The sequence below is a fragment of the Podarcis filfolensis genome, assembly GCF_964270895.1.
Source record: "Podarcis filfolensis genome assembly, chromosome: 5".
NCBI classification, from domain to species: Eukaryota; Metazoa; Chordata; class Lepidosauria; order Squamata; family Lacertidae; genus Podarcis; species Podarcis filfolensis.
This window is the reverse complement of record NC_139608.1, coordinates 43,578,104-43,595,311: the sequence shown is the minus strand read 5'-3', so window position 1 is coordinate 43,595,311 and position 17,208 is coordinate 43,578,104. Positions and strand designations below refer to the sequence as shown.

At 45.7% G+C, this 17,208-nt stretch overlaps 1 protein-coding gene across 4 annotated transcripts; it reads right to left on the bottom strand.

Moving 5' to 3' along the window:
* Positions 1-465: 465 nt before the first annotated feature.
* MFSD13A (major facilitator superfamily domain containing 13A) lies at positions 466-17,023 on the bottom strand. 4 transcript variants are annotated; one of them, XM_083616446.1, is made up of 10 exons: positions 16,926-17,023; positions 15,341-15,435; positions 13,129-13,400; positions 12,567-12,646; positions 10,464-10,913; positions 9,044-9,161; positions 8,090-8,186; positions 7,433-7,604; positions 5,851-6,044; positions 466-4,454 (listed from the first exon to the last, which is right to left on the bottom strand). In XM_083616446.1, the coding sequence occupies exons 3-10, from the start codon at positions 13,291-13,293 to the stop codon at positions 4,201-4,203; spliced, it is 1,530 nt and encodes a 509-aa protein (XP_083472572.1). In that variant the 5' UTR covers positions 13,294-13,400; positions 15,341-15,435; positions 16,926-17,023; the 3' UTR covers positions 466-4,200. The 4 variants fall into 4 exon arrangements, with proteins under 4 accessions (XP_083472572.1, XP_083472571.1, XP_083472573.1 ...); XM_083616445.1 differs by having other exon boundaries at positions 16,903-16,991; XM_083616447.1 differs by lacking the exon at positions 16,926-17,023 and adding an exon at positions 16,515-16,905.
* Positions 17,024-17,208: the final 185 nt, after the last annotated feature.

The following is a 17,208-nucleotide window of genomic DNA, read 5'->3' as shown; positions in this document are numbered from 1 at the left end:
CCTCTTGTAATTCTCCATTCTAACATGGATTTTGTACTTGTGCAGAGAACAGACCATCATCTCTGCACACTTGGTCACCATCTGCCTGGGATGGAGAATCTTTTTTTCACCTCAAAGGTTGTATTATCTCAGGATCAGGTTTCAAGAGGCCACATGCCAGAGCAATTGGTGTGATTCTCTTTTGTATAGCAAGGTGCATTCCAGCCATGAAAATGGCTCTCCAACCAAACGAGGCATTCTTGGAGGTGGGATAGAAACACAATAATAAATAAAAAGCAGGTGCTTGCAGGAACAAGGACGCTCTACAAGCTGGTAAGGACATCCTACAAGCTGTGCTCAGTGTTATAGTTGAAGACATGAGAATTTCTGGCTTGGCAAGGGGATAAACTCTTGTCACACCAGCTCTTTAAAAGAGCCCTCCATCTTGATTACCATGTACATTCCCAAAACACCACACTACAAAAATAGCTTTAAAAAGAAAGACACTTTAATGAAATAAGTTTTTACGCACTTGGCTTGTTAAATTAGAGAAATAAATTACAATGTAGCCATCGAGTGATACAAAAGTGATACTGTAAACATTTTCTCATCATCATTGCTCTCACAAATTGAGAGGGGAAATGGCAATTACAGTGGCTGGCTGAGCTACTGCCTGTAGAAACTTGAGAACGCTTCCCCACCCCCTCCCTCCAAGTGCCACCTGCTTCGGCACACAAAGAAAAGGATGCAATTTGGTCCCAAGGAAATCTGGATTCTTCCGTTTTCTACAATGGCAGCCAAAAGGGTCTCAGACCAAGAGCAGAGGGATATTCCAGTGAAGGCAGCTATTGAACTCGGGGGGGGGGGTCACAGGGCTCTAACCCTGATTCACACAGCCAGCTGCCTTCCTCCTCTACTGCTTGATGAAGGCAGGATGTGATTCTTAATCCCTCAGAGACCCAAGAAGATTCAGCTCTGGAATAACTTCAGGGAAGCCTGGCATTCCCCTAGCTTCCCTCAGAGGTGAGTCATCAGATAAAGAGAGTTGTGGAAAGAGCAGAACAGTCCTGAGGAAATTCTGCTTGCCCTTCCTAGGTTGCAGAGGCAATATGAGGAGTGAGGTACTTGCTACCTCTAGGAGCCTGAGGGAATAACTCAGGAAGTCTCTCCTCCCTGTCTTGGCCGTAATCTACAGTCTAGTAAATCTTTTTTGTCATTAGGTGATGGGCCACTTCCTGTGACTGATACTCTGCAGCCAAGCTTGGTTTTGCAACTCTCAACTCTCCTCCTCCTCTTCAGAAAAGGCATCATTTCCCCCCCTCAGCCATGTGCATAGAACCACTCTCCAAGGTCTTGTTCACTTAAGTCAATTCTGTAGGGACTAGCGTAGATCCAAATTGCTTTGCTTATGAGGAGGAAAAGGACGACAACGACTAGTACCTCAAGTATAAGCCCAAAAGGCAGCATTATCAAGTTGCCCTTGGGAGATTCCTGTGCTGGTAAGTATAATAGCTACAATTAAAAAAAAAATCTGGTCCCACAGAAAAACCAGGATGAGTGTCTCCTGACAAAGGAGGCTGGTCTTTCATCCAAGCGAAGGGATGGGGAAATTGTGTCCTCCCCCCAGATGATGCTTGACCACAGCTCCCATCATCCCTGACCACAGGCCATGCTGACCAGGGGGGCAGGACTTGGGGAAATTTTAGAAATTCATTCTGAAACAGCTTGGAACAGCTTCATTCAAGGTTAAGCCTGTTGTGACGTCAAAACTTGGGTGGCCAGGTATACCTCCAAGCTTCTGGTGACACAGCTCTGCATCCACCTCACAGAGTACAAATCCTGCCATGGCTGCCATAGTGTAAGAACAGGGCGCACTTGTTCTCTTGAAAAGGGTAAATTCCGAGAAGGAAGAGTGCTGTTTCCCCACAGAGTGAGAATGTACTATAAGTGGAGTACCCCAGATGTCTTCTGGAAGGAATCAAGTCACATTTTGAAGAGATTCTGGCTTTCACAGTTAAACTATGCCCTGATAGGATGGGTGCAGGGAGTGAGGTATGCTAAACAATCAAATCCAGTGCAGAGGGGAAGGATGAAAGTATCAACCCTACTTTCTAGCACCCAAATCAGAGCCAAGGCTCTATGTATGCAGTTCCCAAGAGGTTAGGATACAAGTACCAGGATACTACTAGTTTACTCAATGTTTCCCCATCAACTTGTTAGTAATATACAGCATCTTTACCTGACTACTTATCTTCCCAGTGACTTCCTCTGGAATGAATAAAAATAAACATGATCAGCAAGTCAATATTAAGAATTTTCTTTCTTCTTTTTTAAGGCAAGGTGATGACTTTTTCTGGACCAACTTTGGCTGAAGATAGCAGGTGCAAGCTTTTAACACTCTCATGACCTCTTCAAGGTGGATCCTACACAGTCCTGCCTTGGGGGCGGGGGACACTCCAGGAGGTACCATATTTTTCACTCCATAAGGTGCACTTTTCTTCTCCAAAAAAGTAAGGGGAAATGTCTGTGCATCTTATGGAGCGAATGCGTGGTCCCTGGAGCCGAATTGCCCAGGGGCGAAAAGCAGATTAGGTTGAAAAGTGTTGAAAGGGGGTGTTGAAAGGAAGCCGCTGAGCAGTTGATCGGCAAGCGATCGGGAGGGAGATAAGGCTGTGGGTAAAGGAGGCTGCCGGGGGGGGGGGTTAAAGATAGCGAATTTGCAAGGAGAGGAGACAGAAATACTAAAACAAGCAATGAGGAGAGAAATTAGAAGAAAAGGAGGAGCAAAAAACTGCTCCAGCTAAGGAAAAGATGCTAAGGCAAACAAGAGGGAAGGGGGTGTTTAAACGAAGCCGCTGAGCAGCTGATCGGCAAGCGATCAGGAGGGAGATAAGGGACGCTAACAATAAAGGAGGCTGCCTGGAAGGGGGAAGGTAAAAGCACGGATCCTCAGGCTTTTTGCATTGGGTCACCCCAAATTCACCATCAGATCACATATCATGTCTGTGGCCACAGCATGAACCACAAAAATCATACATCCACTTTTTCGTTCAGAATACTTTTTTTCCTTGTTTTCCTCCTCTAAAAACTAGGTGCGTCTTATGGTCAGGTGCGTCTTATGGAGCAAAAAATACGGCACATTATGAAGCTTTGGTCAAAAAGGACTATCGGCCATACAGGCTGAAAGTCTATGGAAGTGCTTTAGCTGCAAACCAGAAATTTTGCTGGACGTGGTTACCGCCTGTGATACTGTGTTTTAAAATTTAGAAAAATTACAGCAAAATAAGAGAATCAGAGTTGTCAATGACAAAGGATCCCGTGGGACGGCGACTGCGGCAGCCCCTAAGTCAGCCCTGCTCCTGCTGGTGAGAAGAACTGGGCTTCCAGGGTCCCTAAGGCCCAAGCACAAAATTATAAGGAGCAGAACCAATGCCTAACTATTGAAAAGGAGAAGCAAAACATAGCCAGACAGGAGGGGGAGGAGCTGAAGCTGCTGAAGGACAAGGACAAGGCCTTGGCCCAGGAGCTCCAAGAGAAGAACAAGCTGAAGGGAGTCAACAAGAAGCTGAGCAAGCAGATGAGGACCTGGCCAGCCACAAGAGGGAGGACAACCTAGAAGAGGAGCTAAAGAGTGTCAGGGCCCTCAACTGGCAGCTGCGTGAGGAGGCCAAGATCTCTGCCCAGAAGCTCCAAGAGAGCCATGAGAGGGAGAAGCAGCTGGTGGAGCAGTTGTAGCTGCTGCAAGAGACCATCAAGAGCCAAAGCCAGAGAATATTTGAGCTGCAAGCCAAGGAGGATTTGGGAGATCAGAGAGGGCAACGTCTGTATCTGCTGCCGTGTGCCGGAGAAAGAGGCATGGACCTGCCAAACGCAAGGAAGAGTGTTTAACTTTTGTATATTTATATAAAGAAAATTGAGCAAGAAAAAAAAAGAACCAAACCATTAGTAACTAGAAACCAAACCATATCAATACTGCCTGTGACCTTCATCAATTACGTGTGGCCTTGCTGAATCAATTTCCTCCAACAGTTTGCGTAAGGAGGTGCATTTTTAAGTGACGCTGAAAACCAGGTAACGGCAGCGCCAACTCAAAAGCTTCCACTCACCAACTTTAACCAAGAAGAGTATCAGTTGCCCTTTTTCTTCTACCCACGCCTTGTTGAGTTGATTCTGCAGAAGTCCAAAACGATCAGGGACATTTTCTGCTAATACACAGGAAAATTAAATGGTCTTGATTTCTTGGGACTGACTTTCCGTGAAAGTCTGGCGCTGAGCTTTCACTCTCTGGAGGTGCCTCCCATGCAGGGTGAATTGTGACCAGCTGAGGAGCTGCAGCAATGCACATGTGATGGGGACAAAAACAAGGAGGTAGAAGCAGCCCTGGCGCAGCGTCGGTTCCCAGGCTGTGTTGGAAGCCAACTTGGGCTGGGCACTCACTATATTGCTCAGGGCATCCCGCTGGAAAATGTCGTAACCTGAAACATAAATTGCTGAGTAAGCTGAAAGTGGACTTGTTGACATTATGAGTGTTGAGAGCGTCCAGTTTCGATCTAGCTATTGATCATGCAAAACAGACACTGTGATTTCTACTTGAAACCTCTTCTTCATTTCTTCCCTCTATTACGCTAGCCGCAAATCCAGGCGTCTCCTTTCCGTTCACTGGAAGCAGCAATCTTTGTGAACTTTCCTTGCTAAAGGGAGAAGGCAGCACCTTTCCCCAAGAATGACATTTTCTTGTCTGCTTAGGAGAATTTGCTTGGAGGGAGGGCTCCATCCTTGAAACATGAAGTGGAAATCCCCTCCCCTCCCACCACACTACCCTTTCCCTTAAAACTGTAGTCAAAGGCACCTAGAAAAGGTTCCGAAAAAGGCAGCCAACCATCAGGGGAATGGGGCAACTCCCCTATGAGGAAAAGTTGCAATGTTTGTGGCTTTTTAATTCAGAGAAAAGGGAGTAAGAGGGGACATGGTAGAGGTGCCTGCAGAGTCAGTAGAGCATGAGATTCTTAACCTGAGGGTCATGGTTCGAGCTGCACATTGGGCAAATTATTCCTGCATTGCAGGGTTGGACTAGATGACTTCTGTGGTCCCTTCCAACTCTACAATTCTATGATTCTGTGAAAAGGAGGCATGGTGTGGAGAAAGTGGGCACAGAAAGGTTTTTCTCCCACCTTGAACTCTGGACCGTCCAACGGAGCTAAATATTGGAAGATTCAGGACAGACAAGGAAATACCTCTTCATAGTCAAAATGTAGGATTTGCTCCCACAAAAGACAATGACGGCCACCAACTTCAATGGCTTTAAAAGAGAATTAGATCAATAGCTGCTAGCCATGATGGTTATGTTTGACTAAGTGCCAGATGCTGGGAATCACAAGTGGGAAGAGCACTGTTGTGCTCAGGTCCTGCTTGCAGGCTTCCCACAGGCATCTGGCTGGCCACTGAGAGAGCAGAAAGCTGGACTAGATGGGCCTTTGGCTCTTTTTATGTACTGAGGAACTAGGATCTGTGCACAACTAAGCACCCTAGCCTGCAGCTTCAAGTAGCAAGCTCACTAGGCGCTCCCCTAGAGACAGAGCAAATACTGAACATTCCACTGTGGAGAGACAGTCTTCCTTAATGGTATGTTCATGTTTCAGCAACTGAACCCTTCAACAGTGTGTCCTGAGCAGGGACACAACATGTCAGGATGGAGTACAGATTGTACAAGCTACACCCAAGAAATATCCTGCGGGGGTGGGGAGTCCCAAATGAATACCCTCCCCTATATTATTAACAATTATCCTCCACTCTGAAGTCAGAGAAACCATCAATTGTTGTCATCTCAATTCCCATTCCACTGCTCAGCCATGTGCCCAGCCCATCACCTACCTGTATAAGCACACAGGAGCCAGGTGCCAATCAAGGGGGCAAAGGTCTGGCCTGGTTTGGTTACCAAGGCAACCATGCCAAACAAGAGGGCCGAGGCAGCCTGCTGCCTTCGATTCAGCACCAAGTCTTCATCTACCAGGTCGGTGACCACCAAGTTCAGCAGCTTACAAGTCCCTTCTGTGAACACGCGGTTGCTGGGGAGAAGAGAGTAACAGGAAGGTTAACAGCAGACACAGGCACTATGGACCCTGAAAGGGTTGCAGATAAACAAAATATATACAGAAGAACCAGAAAAACTTACTATTTACATACTTGGAGGTATGACCTACAAGGAGGTAGTAGAAAACAAATGGAAAAAGGTCCTGCCTTGGATCACATGGGTTTTCACCACAAGCAACCCTTAGCTAGATTAGCACATTTTTTAAAAGTCCGTCTCCCAAATTCATGAAAGCTGGATTTTTATTTAAAAAACAGCAAACATTGAGTTTTTCAGGATCTTAAGTTCCCATGTGCCCATGCATATAACTAACACAGGCATCCCCATACTTGGCCCTCCAGATGTTTTGGGACTACAATTCCCACCACCTCTGACCACTGGTCCTGTTAGCTAGAGATGATGGGAGTTGTAGTCTCAAAACATCTGAGGGCTGAGTTTGGGGATGCCTGAACTAACACCTCACCCTGTCTGAAGATAAAGGACTCACCTGTTGCCTCTCTGGATGATTCTGAGAATGCACATATTCTCAGCAGATATAAACAGCTGAGCACACAGCCAAGAATTCAGAGTTCATCAGTAGCAGCAAATGTGGTACCCAACCCCGGATGTTGATGGGCTATATTTTTTAAAAAAATATTTATCTAGATTGTTTCATAGTAGAAAGCTATCAAGGTGGAGTACAGAACACATAAAAATGTGTTCCGAAAACGACAATTCTTGCCATCCCTGACCATTGGGCCTTTATGGTTGGGTTTGATGGGAGATGTCAGGGAACTGCCATCAGTGCCGGAGGGAGAGAGCAAGCTCCAGAGGGATTCCAGAGAGCATCCCGGGATGGGGAGAGGCAGCCCATCTTCTGGGGAAGAGAATCAGCGTAGCACCAGTGGAGAAGGCGGGCAGATGGGGGAATCGGCGAGGCGGTCCCTTGACTCCTTGCCGGGGACCTGTGGGGAGAGTAAGGGTCCTCCACTGCCTACGCCCTCCTTGCGCAGAAGGCTTCTGCGCAGGGAGAGTAGGAGGAGACTAGGCGTCAAAGAGCTTCTTTGCTGGAAGAAGTTTAAGAAACGCCCACTGACGGATTCTGCCAGCGATTGAGACAGCCACGGGTGAGTGGCTGTCCAGACAGAAAAGGTTCAATCAGGCAACCCAGCCAGGTGTTGGCACCGGCTTACGCACGAGCAACCCCTAGAACCATTACAGGAGATATGGACCAAGAACATCTGGAGGGTATTGGCTACTCCTGTCTAGGGTCTAGCTTTGGCTCTATGACTCATAATGCTTAATCAACTACCCCAATGCCATGGACATGGCCTGTTGTTCACACCCAGGCCAGTTCCCCAGGGCCTTAGCAGGAGAGTGGGGTACCTGGCTATGAAGAAGCAGAGCAGGTAGATCCAATCTGGTCCAGCAAGGAGCATAATCACACCGAGCAACAGCTTCAGGAAGAAGAGCCCTCGCACCACTGCATATACCCCCCACCTCTGGCAGAGAGACAGGAAGTAGAGGTTGTTGAGATGAGGAGCCACGTAGGAAACTCCTAAGGAGAAAAACCAAATGGGTTCAAAGAGAGCAAGCATTCAGCTATGGCTCATTATTGTCATAAGGAACAAATGAGGTATTAATGCAGGCAACCAGCAATAAACAAACTTGCATTCTGTTGGAAACGATAAAATTGCATTTGAGACCATCTGTCTAGCCCAGCCTTCAAAAACCTTGCGCCCTCATTCTTTGGACTGCAACTCCCAGCTGTAGTTCAAAACATCTGGAGAGTTCCAGGTTAGCCAAGGCTGATCTAGTCTCACACAAGGAGTAAAATAGTCCTGGTTAGCATTGCTTAAGATTTCCCTAACCAACACACTAGAGGCAGATCCAGCAACAAGTTTTCATCCTTCTTTCACAGCAGCTGCATTTATCTGAATTTGGATAAATCCTCCCCATCCAAATCCCCACCAGTTTCAAGGCTCTCTAGTCCATTTCTAGAAATCAAGCCTCCATCCTTCTTACTCCCAACCTTGGACTCACCAAGCAGAAATGATCCCATGGAGAGTGAGATACGATCAGACAGCAGGTGCTCCAAGAAGAGGGGAAAGAAGTTGCTGTTAAAGTGGCAGTGAAAAACCTACAAAAGACAACATTTGTCAGACCTCTAAAAATGGCAATTAGAAGAGTACGTAATGTATCAAACCATAAAACAGGAATCTTCATTCCAACCACACCAAACATGCCATGTGGGGAGGTAAATGGAGGTGTTGTGCCAAGATGCTCAGAGTGCACAACAATCTCTAGGAGGAGCACAGGAAGAGAATAACTATGACACAGGGAGGCAGTGGGGGGGGAGGAGGAATGGGAATGCTCTCTCGTGGGCTCTGCTTTGACATCACACTCTCTCAAAATTACCCTGAAAGGCTGTGCTCCAATCATTTAAGGTGCAGAAGCAGCTGATTTCCCTTCATCCCATTTGTGCCACACCATAGGATGGCTGTATCTATATCAGCATCTGCCTGGAGGCAAGAGGAGGGCTGATGCCAATAGCCTTCTGGACTGTCCTCATGCAACCAAGCGACAGTGATGAGGGGTGAAGAGAGAGCCTTTGTTTGCCCCTGTGCTATAGCCATTGAAAGGCTGGCTCCAGCTCTGTTCCTCAAACAGAAGGCCTTGATTTGCTGTGGGAGAGGGAAGGATTTTCCTGAGAACACAGATTCTTATCACAGACATGCATCATGCAAGCCCTTCTTTGAGCCTGTGCAGGAAATCAAAAGCTATTTTGATAAAGCTTCATGTCCTGTGCATAAGCTGCAGACTGACCTGTGAAATTTATTCTACAAAAATCCAGATCAGTGTCACATTCTAATCCACACCTTGCCAAATATTTATTGGTTCCAATAGGCAGGAGGTTGGCCTCAGGAGCAAGACAGATTTATTCTATCATGCGGGAGGCCACCTGGACTCTGATAGGTGAGTCCATGCTACACCTACCTGGATCAGGTTCATGGAGACAAACCAGAGAAAGTTGCGGTGTCGGGAGAGCTGCTTGAGGTACTCAGCCAGAGTGATTCTCTTCTCTTGTTGCACAGATGGATGGTCAATATACAGTCTGAAGGAAGAAATGGACACATTTCAGTCAGTATCAAGTGATGGGTAAGGTGCCAAGTTCAAATTTGTATTCGGTCACCCACTTCACCTGGTTGAGCATGTCACTTTTGCAGTCTTATAGAGCTTTTGAAAAGATTATACAGGATAGTCCCAAGGCAGTCACAAATGAGCTCCTTGAAATGGCAGAATGCAAATGACTCAATATGTTATTGCGCAGCCAATTTAGATTCTGTAATAACAACGACCATCACACTGTGTTCTTAATGTTCTTACCAGAGAAGTCTGCCTTTTGTCTTTTTCATAGAATATGTTTTGAACTAGTTTACAAAATCAAAAGGCAATAAAAATACAATTTATGCTTAATTAAAAATTGATTAGGATAAAACTACTAGGGGTTAACTAGTATCACTGAATTAACTCCAGCGCAGAAGGCCAGAACCATATTTTTTTTACAGAGAAACATTTGGAAAATCATTTCGACAGACTGTTCAATACAGTATTTTGCCCCAGTTTTTTGCTACCAGCATTGGACATTCAGTGGTGAGATCTATACACACTGTGGATACTAATATCTTCTTTCATCCTTCTGCATCTCAGAATACTGAAGCTAACACTTTCATAGAAAGGCAGGCAGAGCAAGGGCAAAGACTGGCACTCAGCTATCACTAAATATATTTAATCATATGAGATACTGTAGACCACCTGGGCCTTAGCATCTATTGAATTATATGCAGTGCTTTTTTCCCTTCACTTTGCAAAATACACACAGAGGGAGAGAGATTTTAAAAGCACAATTTTTAAAAAGACAACAAGACCACGGCTAGTACTAAGTAGGCACTGTTCCTAACCTTGATAGAGGAAAGGAACAAGAAGCAAGGTAACTCCAGAAGACAGGCCTACTGTGCACCCACTTGCCGGCAAGACCCTACTGCTTATGCCAGCTAGTCACATCCAGAGAGTCAAGTGTAAAATCCCATTAGCCCAGGTACTGAAGCCATGGTCACATGTAGGTAGCTAATTCAATGTGTAAAAGCTTTCCATCACACTAGGAAGGCATGGCTTCCTTGCCCTCCCATCAACCATGAATCAAAGAAGCCCAAATGCATGCTTCGTTTTTTAACCAAACTGCACACATATTACTTACAAATCACTCTCCCTGAACTTGGGAATGTTTGTGCCTGCTGTTTCAAAGAACCCTGCAGCGTGTTAAAGTGTCCGCTGTTGGCCTACAAGCAATACACTATGCTCATTGGACAGCATATTTAAAAGGAGAATGGTTATTATACAACCCGGCGCAACTCACTCTTTCAAAGCTGCGTTTTCATCCCACTTCACGTGTCCCTCAGTCTGAAACCTCTGCCTCAGGAGCCATGTGGCCAGGGTAAAACCAACTGCCGAGCCAAAAGCCAGCACCACGCAAAATATCCGGAAGGAGAAGAAGTCCTCCTTGTTCCACACAGCATAGGACATGAAGACAGAGAGAGAGCCAATGGCACTGAAGAGTGAGGAGTAGAAATTGAGGCCGGTCCTGTCCTTTGCGGACACAGCGAGGTCAGCGAGCAAAGCGTTCTGGTTGAGATCCACCATGGTGAGGAAGCTGTCATACAGGCAGAGGCAGATGAGGAACTGCAGGCCTGGGGTGGCCCAGGCAATCCAGAAAGCCAGGAATGACATAGCAAAGAGGGGGCCATTGCGGCTCAGGGCCTTGAGTCTCTTCAAAACCACTTCCGGAGTGGAAATCGCCACTCCAGACCTACAAGAGAAGAAACACATTGCCCATGAAAATTGGTTGGGCCTCCTCCCACAACTATAAAATTACATAGTGGCTTTCCTCCTCTTCAATCTTTTGTGTTATCCGTCCACCTCGCCTTTCTGCTACCCTCTTTTATCACTGTTTAGCACTCTGCTTCCTGCTTTGTTCCGATTGACTAAAAGTTTGTAGCCCATTAAACCAGTGTGTGTGTGTGTGTGTGTGTGTGTGTGTGTGTGTGTGTAGTTTTCTCAAAACCATTCTAGCAAGCCAATTTACTTTGTCACTCTGGACACTGGTCCATCTTCCCTCCCTTGTCATCACACATGCATATATACCACTGTGGCGTTTGCCTCCTAGGATGGGTCATAAGGAAAGGGTTAAAATGGGTGTGATGTGATTGGCCAGTGAGAATGCAAGTGGGGGAATAAAAGTTGAGTTGAGGTTTGGGAGTTGAGAGTTGAGGTTTGGGAGTTGAAGAAGGAAGAGGGAAGTTGGTAGAGTTGTATTGTGAGAGAGTGAGAGGAATTGTTAGGTGGAGTCAGATAGATAGTTGGAATAATCAGTTTGGAGTTGTTAGGAACTAAGAATAAGAAACTGACAAGAGAAAAATTAACTGAAACAATAAGCTTGTTCCTGCATTTAAAAATAAACTTGATTATTTGTTTATGTTAACAACTGACTGGACTCCGTGTGTCCCCGTGAGATACAGGGTGGTGGCAGCAGAAAAAGCAATCGCAGTGGCGGCACAGGGTCAATAGACCGTCAAACGTCCGGGGACCCTGTGTGTGATCGCCACAACCACAAACTCATTCTTCAAGTGTGGACCTTCATGCAGCAACAGTACCATCCGCCCCCAGGAATGAGGCATCAGCAGCCTTGGAAGAATCCAAAGTTTTGCAAAAATGAAAAAAACCTTAAGGGGATGAGGACACAAAACAGCTCAATGCGGACTGAGCATGCTCAGGGGCCACAGTATACTGTCTACCTGCTGTAGAAAACCAGAAAACGGGAGAAGAGGGGAGAGAAACAGCAGTTCCTTAAAAAGAGCATGACTGGCTGGAAGCTTAGACTCCACTGCGGTGTACTGTTGTAGGTCCCACTTTTGTTGTTTATAATGCTCACACTGCACCATTGTGCACACATGAAATGGCCTTAAACTGACTCATACCATTGGTCTACCCAACTCAGTGCTGTCTGCACTGACTGGCAGGGGCTCTCCAGGGTTTCTGACCAGGGTCTCTCCCAGTTCTTCCTAGAGATGCCAGGGATTGAAATTTGAACCTTCTGAATGCTGACCCTTCCTCAAAGAAGCTAAACCTGGATAATTCACCACTACAGTGTGCAAATTCATCATTCAGCGAAATAAAAACAAGTATCCACCATTTCCAAGAAGAGGAAAAGGATATAACTCATTATTGGTACCAGACAAGGAGGGAGGGGAGACGAGATGAAAGGCAACCGGACTGCTAGTCAAAACGAGGCCCACATGTACAACTGAATGGGTTAAAAGTTGTGAGAGTTGCCTCCAGAGAAATATGCTTGTTAAAAGAAACTAATCATTTAAACATGTTCTTTCAGTGGTCTCCTTGACCCTTCATAGCAATTCAGCACTCTTTAATATTCAGTGCAGGACATAAATAAAGCTCTACTTACTGTTGCGTGCTAAGGAAAGCCCGATCACTCAGCCAGCCAAAGAGAGGGTCGTTGAGGCTGTTCCAAATCAGAAACACAGTCTGGAGGAAAAGCACAGAATACCCAGTGAGACAGCCTGTGGTTAAAACCACTTCAACATCCAATCCTCCTGCTGCAGACATAATTATTATTTTAGTAGTTAACAATGTCCGGCTTAAAGACTTCTGCAAGCAATAACGGAAGTGGTCACCGATACGCAACAGCTGTTCTATGCCAGTGCTCTCCAGATCAAATACTGCCCTTGTGAATGGTCACTTTGTTGATTTTAAGTTTGACGTAGAATCGCCACCACTTTTGCACTTCGTTGCCATTTAATCTCGCTATTTACCACTGTTTCAGATAGAGACAACTGCCAACTGAGGATGAACAGTTTAGGAACCTTATTCACAAAAGCTGTGCCATAAAATATACAGTATTATTAGCCTTTAAGATGCCACGAGCCTCTTTGTTGTTTCCGAACCCAGTTATCTAGCTCTGACAAAGCAGGGAGGAAATGTAAGTTGTTAAAAAGTTCAAAACTCACCTCTCCAACCCAGAAGGAGAGTTTATCAATCTTATATACAGAAACAAAGGTGTCCACGTAGTAGAGGAGGAAGACGTTGTGCAAAATGGAAATGAAGAGGGACAGAGACCCGTAGACCACCGCAACAGGCAGGTTGAAGAGGCAAGCCAACAGCCTGAAACCCATGGTGGCTCACTCAGAGTCCTTGGGCTGCCCACATCACCTCCAGTTCCAGTAGGGTCTCTCCCTCCAGCACCTACTAGTTCTTGGATGGAGCCGAACCATCATTACCCCTGTCAGAGAGAAAACATAATTGTCCAGTTCAGTTTCTTAGATTCAGTGCATTTCCTCTCCCTGACCCACCTGCCATCACCAAAAGAACCAGGTCCATTTAGCTTGGGGCCAAAAAATAAAAAAAATAAATCTAGCTGCAGGCAGTTTTTGCTCTCTGGTTCAAAAGGAGATTTCTAATAGGATTTAAAGGCTAAGGCTGTCTTACAGTAGCAAAGAAGGTTTGCTAAGCCAGGGCATCAACTGGCTGCAGCCTTCAGAGCCAAGGGAGACAGAGGAGGGCCTACTGTGCTTTTATACGCTGCCTATAATGCTCTTCATTGTCTGCCTGAGACCCAGATTAGCTTGTATCCATAGCTTCAGGTGAGAGTGTAGAGGTGAGGAATAGCTAGCAGACCTGCATGGAGACACCAGCTGCAGAAAACGGAGCTGTCTCCTAGTTTCCATGAACAGCTCAAAAACAAGGCCATCACCAAGGCCAAAAGTAGCCCTTCAGCTGCCTACATTTACAGCTTTAGTGGGCAGAAGATAAGTCTCACCTGTGTGCCTTCCATTATAGTAGAGTTAAAAACAGCTGTTGTGTGTCAAAGGCAATGGGAGGCGGAGAGCAAAGGGCAGGGAACAAATCTAAGGGATGAAGTGACCAAAATCCAACAATAATCATACTGAGAGTAAATTCAATGAAATCAATTTGCTTAGGTCCATTATTTCAGTAGGCCTACTCTGAATAACAATAAGCTCTTAATTGGGTTCCATCTCACTCTGTGTTTTGCTTCCAATAGTATCTACAATAGTGTTCTGTTGACTGAATAATAGCAAGTACTGTATCAAACTTCATGAGCAAGGCATGATGGCAACAGTGACCCTTTGCCGTTCCTTCCTCTACATCTGAACACTGTGGTTGTGTTTAGCCATCCTATCTAACAGCTGCTGAATTACTCGCTCAAAAGTAACATATCTATAGCATGCATATCTCTATAGACCAGCCCCATCACTACTGTGTTTTCTGTTGTAATCCCACATTTTAAAGCCACAATGTTTGAGGTGCTAAGTTGTTTAGTGCATCCAGTGGATTGCACCTGAATCAACAGCTCTCACACCCCATTTGTTCTCAGAGCACAACTGGTTTCATCTGCCCAGCTGAGGGCTACCCCACCTGTTCCATTTGAGGATAGCCACCGATCCATCATGGTTAATGGAAGCACACGTGGGCTCCTATAGCCCACTCCCAAAACACAGTGTGGGAGTAAAACCATACCATTATTTGAAACTGATCATAATAAAAGAACTTGGGGCCATTCAAGGAAGCTGAAGTTTGAAAGGCTCAGGATAAATGGAAGTACTTCTTCACAGCACACATAGTTAAACTTAAGAAATTTTCTACCACAAGATGTAAAAAAGATAAAACAAATTCATGGAGAATAAGGCTGTCAATGGATACTATCCCATGATGGCTGTACAGTCATACCTTGGAAGTCAAATGGAATTCGTTCCAGAAGTCCGTTCGACTTCCAAAACATTCGGAAACCAAAGCACAACTCCTGCAGCCAAAAAAAAGTTCAAAAACCAGAACACTCACTTCCAGGTTTCGATCGTTCGGGAGCTGAAATGTATGAGTACCAAGGCATGCGACAACCAAGGTACGACTGTATATTATTTCCTGTATTGGCTGTGATGTGCCTCTGAATACCAGTTTTTCAGAATCACAACTGCGGAGAGTGTTGCACAGGCATCTGCCCGCCTATGCAATAACAGGAAGGGAACAGGGAAGAGGAGCAATCCATGCACTGCTTATTGAATTGCAAGGCAACAATGTGTACAGGTTTATCTTGCCCTGGACACTGTTTTAACTTGCCCCAGATGAGTGGTTATTGTCAAGTCCTCTTTCAGCAGCACATCACTACTTAAAATGAATTAAAAATAAATAATTGCACTACAATACCTTGCAGAGATGACACAAGCAGGGATGAACTCTTGCAGCAGTGGCACATTGGTTCAGTCACTGCCTTAACTTGAAGGCATTAGTAGGTAACATCACTAAAAATGAAACACATACATCCTTGCACTGAGTGGCACATTGGGTATTTAGAAGTGGGCTCAGTTAATCTTAGAAACATTTACTCAGATTTATATTTTAGCAATGTGGCTTGAACAAGATGATTAAAATTAGTTCAAAATTAGTTCAAATTAGTTCAAAAATTAGTTAAATTCAGAGTTAGGGCCCAATACATTATTAATGTAAAATATGGGAAATAAGTATCAGGATATCTTTCTAGAGCTAGTTAGCCTGAAAATGAAACTAGGAAATTTCGCTTCTTTTTCAGCCACATCAGCTGACGTGTTTCAGCAACATGCAACCATATCCTCATACAAGAAAGTAGAGTCATAGCTTTGACTAATATTGTAGGCAGCCTTTTCTGTCTATGCACCCATTAGTCAAAATGTTGCCGAGACATTACTGAGAATCAAGCTATGCTTCCCCACATCTAAAACGGCAGATGCTTAGCAGCTTGAGCTAGAAAACTAAACTGTGCCGCCAGAGATTCATGGACCTTCTGCTGGAAGAAAGCACATAACACAGTTTGAACACTTAATAATCAAGCCTCTGCTGGAAACTGAATGGGTTGGAAAGCATTTCCAAGCAAAGATCAGACTGACGTACCTAAGTTTTACTGATAGTTGATTTTTCTCATTGTCTGTTCTAGACTGTTTTAAGTTCTTTGGAGGCAGGGAAATGTCTATTTTTACATCTATAACTCTCTAAGGCACCATGAGCAATGATGGCACCGTATCAATCAAAGTACCTTGTCTATGTTCTCAGCCAGGGGCCCTATATTGTGTCTAGTTGGGAGGGAGTGGGCTGCAAAACACAGAAAGTAATAGCAAAACGAAAGATTCAGTTGCATTTGCAAGGAATTTTAGACCGAGGCAGAAAATAGCCAGAAAAGGTAACATGGGTTTCGCCACAATGCCTCTTTCAACATGCTGGAAATTACACCTCGAGTTGCCAGGTGAGAAGAGCTTTGTGGAGAGGTTTTGCCCAAGTCGTTAAATGCAACCAAGCCCCAGCCCCTCTCCCACATCCAGGAGCATAAAGGGGACACCTCTTACGACACCTTACAAGGGGACTGCTGAATAAGCTTTTCGTGGGCTTTGCAAATCCACTTCCAGCCTTCAAGGGGGAGTGGGAAAGGCATGATTCAACCGAAAGGCAGCTAGGCAAGAGGCCAGGGAGGGGAGCGCACGCGATCCTCGCAGGGTGGGTGCAGAAACTCCTGTAAGCGCAGGAGATCCTGGCCAACTCATCACCCACCTAACTCACCGCCCACCGGGAGGTAAATCGTGCTTGCGCGTCAACCCCAACGTAGCTCTATGGAGCAGGCAATTAAGGCAGAATGAATGGGGAGACACCATTCTGCAGTCGGGGGGGTGGGAAGAGGAGAATCGTGACAAAGCTCTTTCGCAGGCAGATCATTACAAGCAGGAAAATAATCGAGAGCCCACCTTCTTCTACCCTCCGACTGTACCTGTACCTCTGGCCCAGATTCGCCCTCTTCCTTATCAAACTTGCGCAGTCGTACTTCATTTTCCACTAACCCGCCCTCTTTTACACGGCGTCAAGCGACTCCTGCGCGGCGGCCATTTTTGACACTGAAGGAATACTCCTTTGACGCCATCTTTGGTGCGGGCGCGACGGACAACGGCCGTTCAGCCAGGGGCCAATCGTGTTTTGCCGCTCCAGTGGGCGGGGAGAGAGAGGCTCCTGATTCTGCGAAGAGTGGCTCCTAGATTTGGGTAGAAGGCCTGAGA

What these genes read in the sequence shown, in the direction of transcription:
- MFSD13A (XM_083616446.1), bottom strand. Translation starts at nt 13,293, where the DNA reads ATGGGTTTCAGGCTGTTGGCTTGCCTCTTCAACCTGCCTGTTGCGGTG. An exon ending in TCTCCATGAACCTGATCCAG is followed by an intron (nt 8,187 to 9,043) that starts GTAGGTGTAGCA and finishes TGTCTTTTGTAG; the next exon opens with GTTTTTCACTGCCACTTTAA. An exon ending in GCTCCTGTGTGCTTATACAG is followed by an intron (nt 4,455 to 5,850) that starts GTAGGTGATGGG and finishes TTTATGTTTCAG; the next exon opens with GTTACGACATTTTCCAGCGG.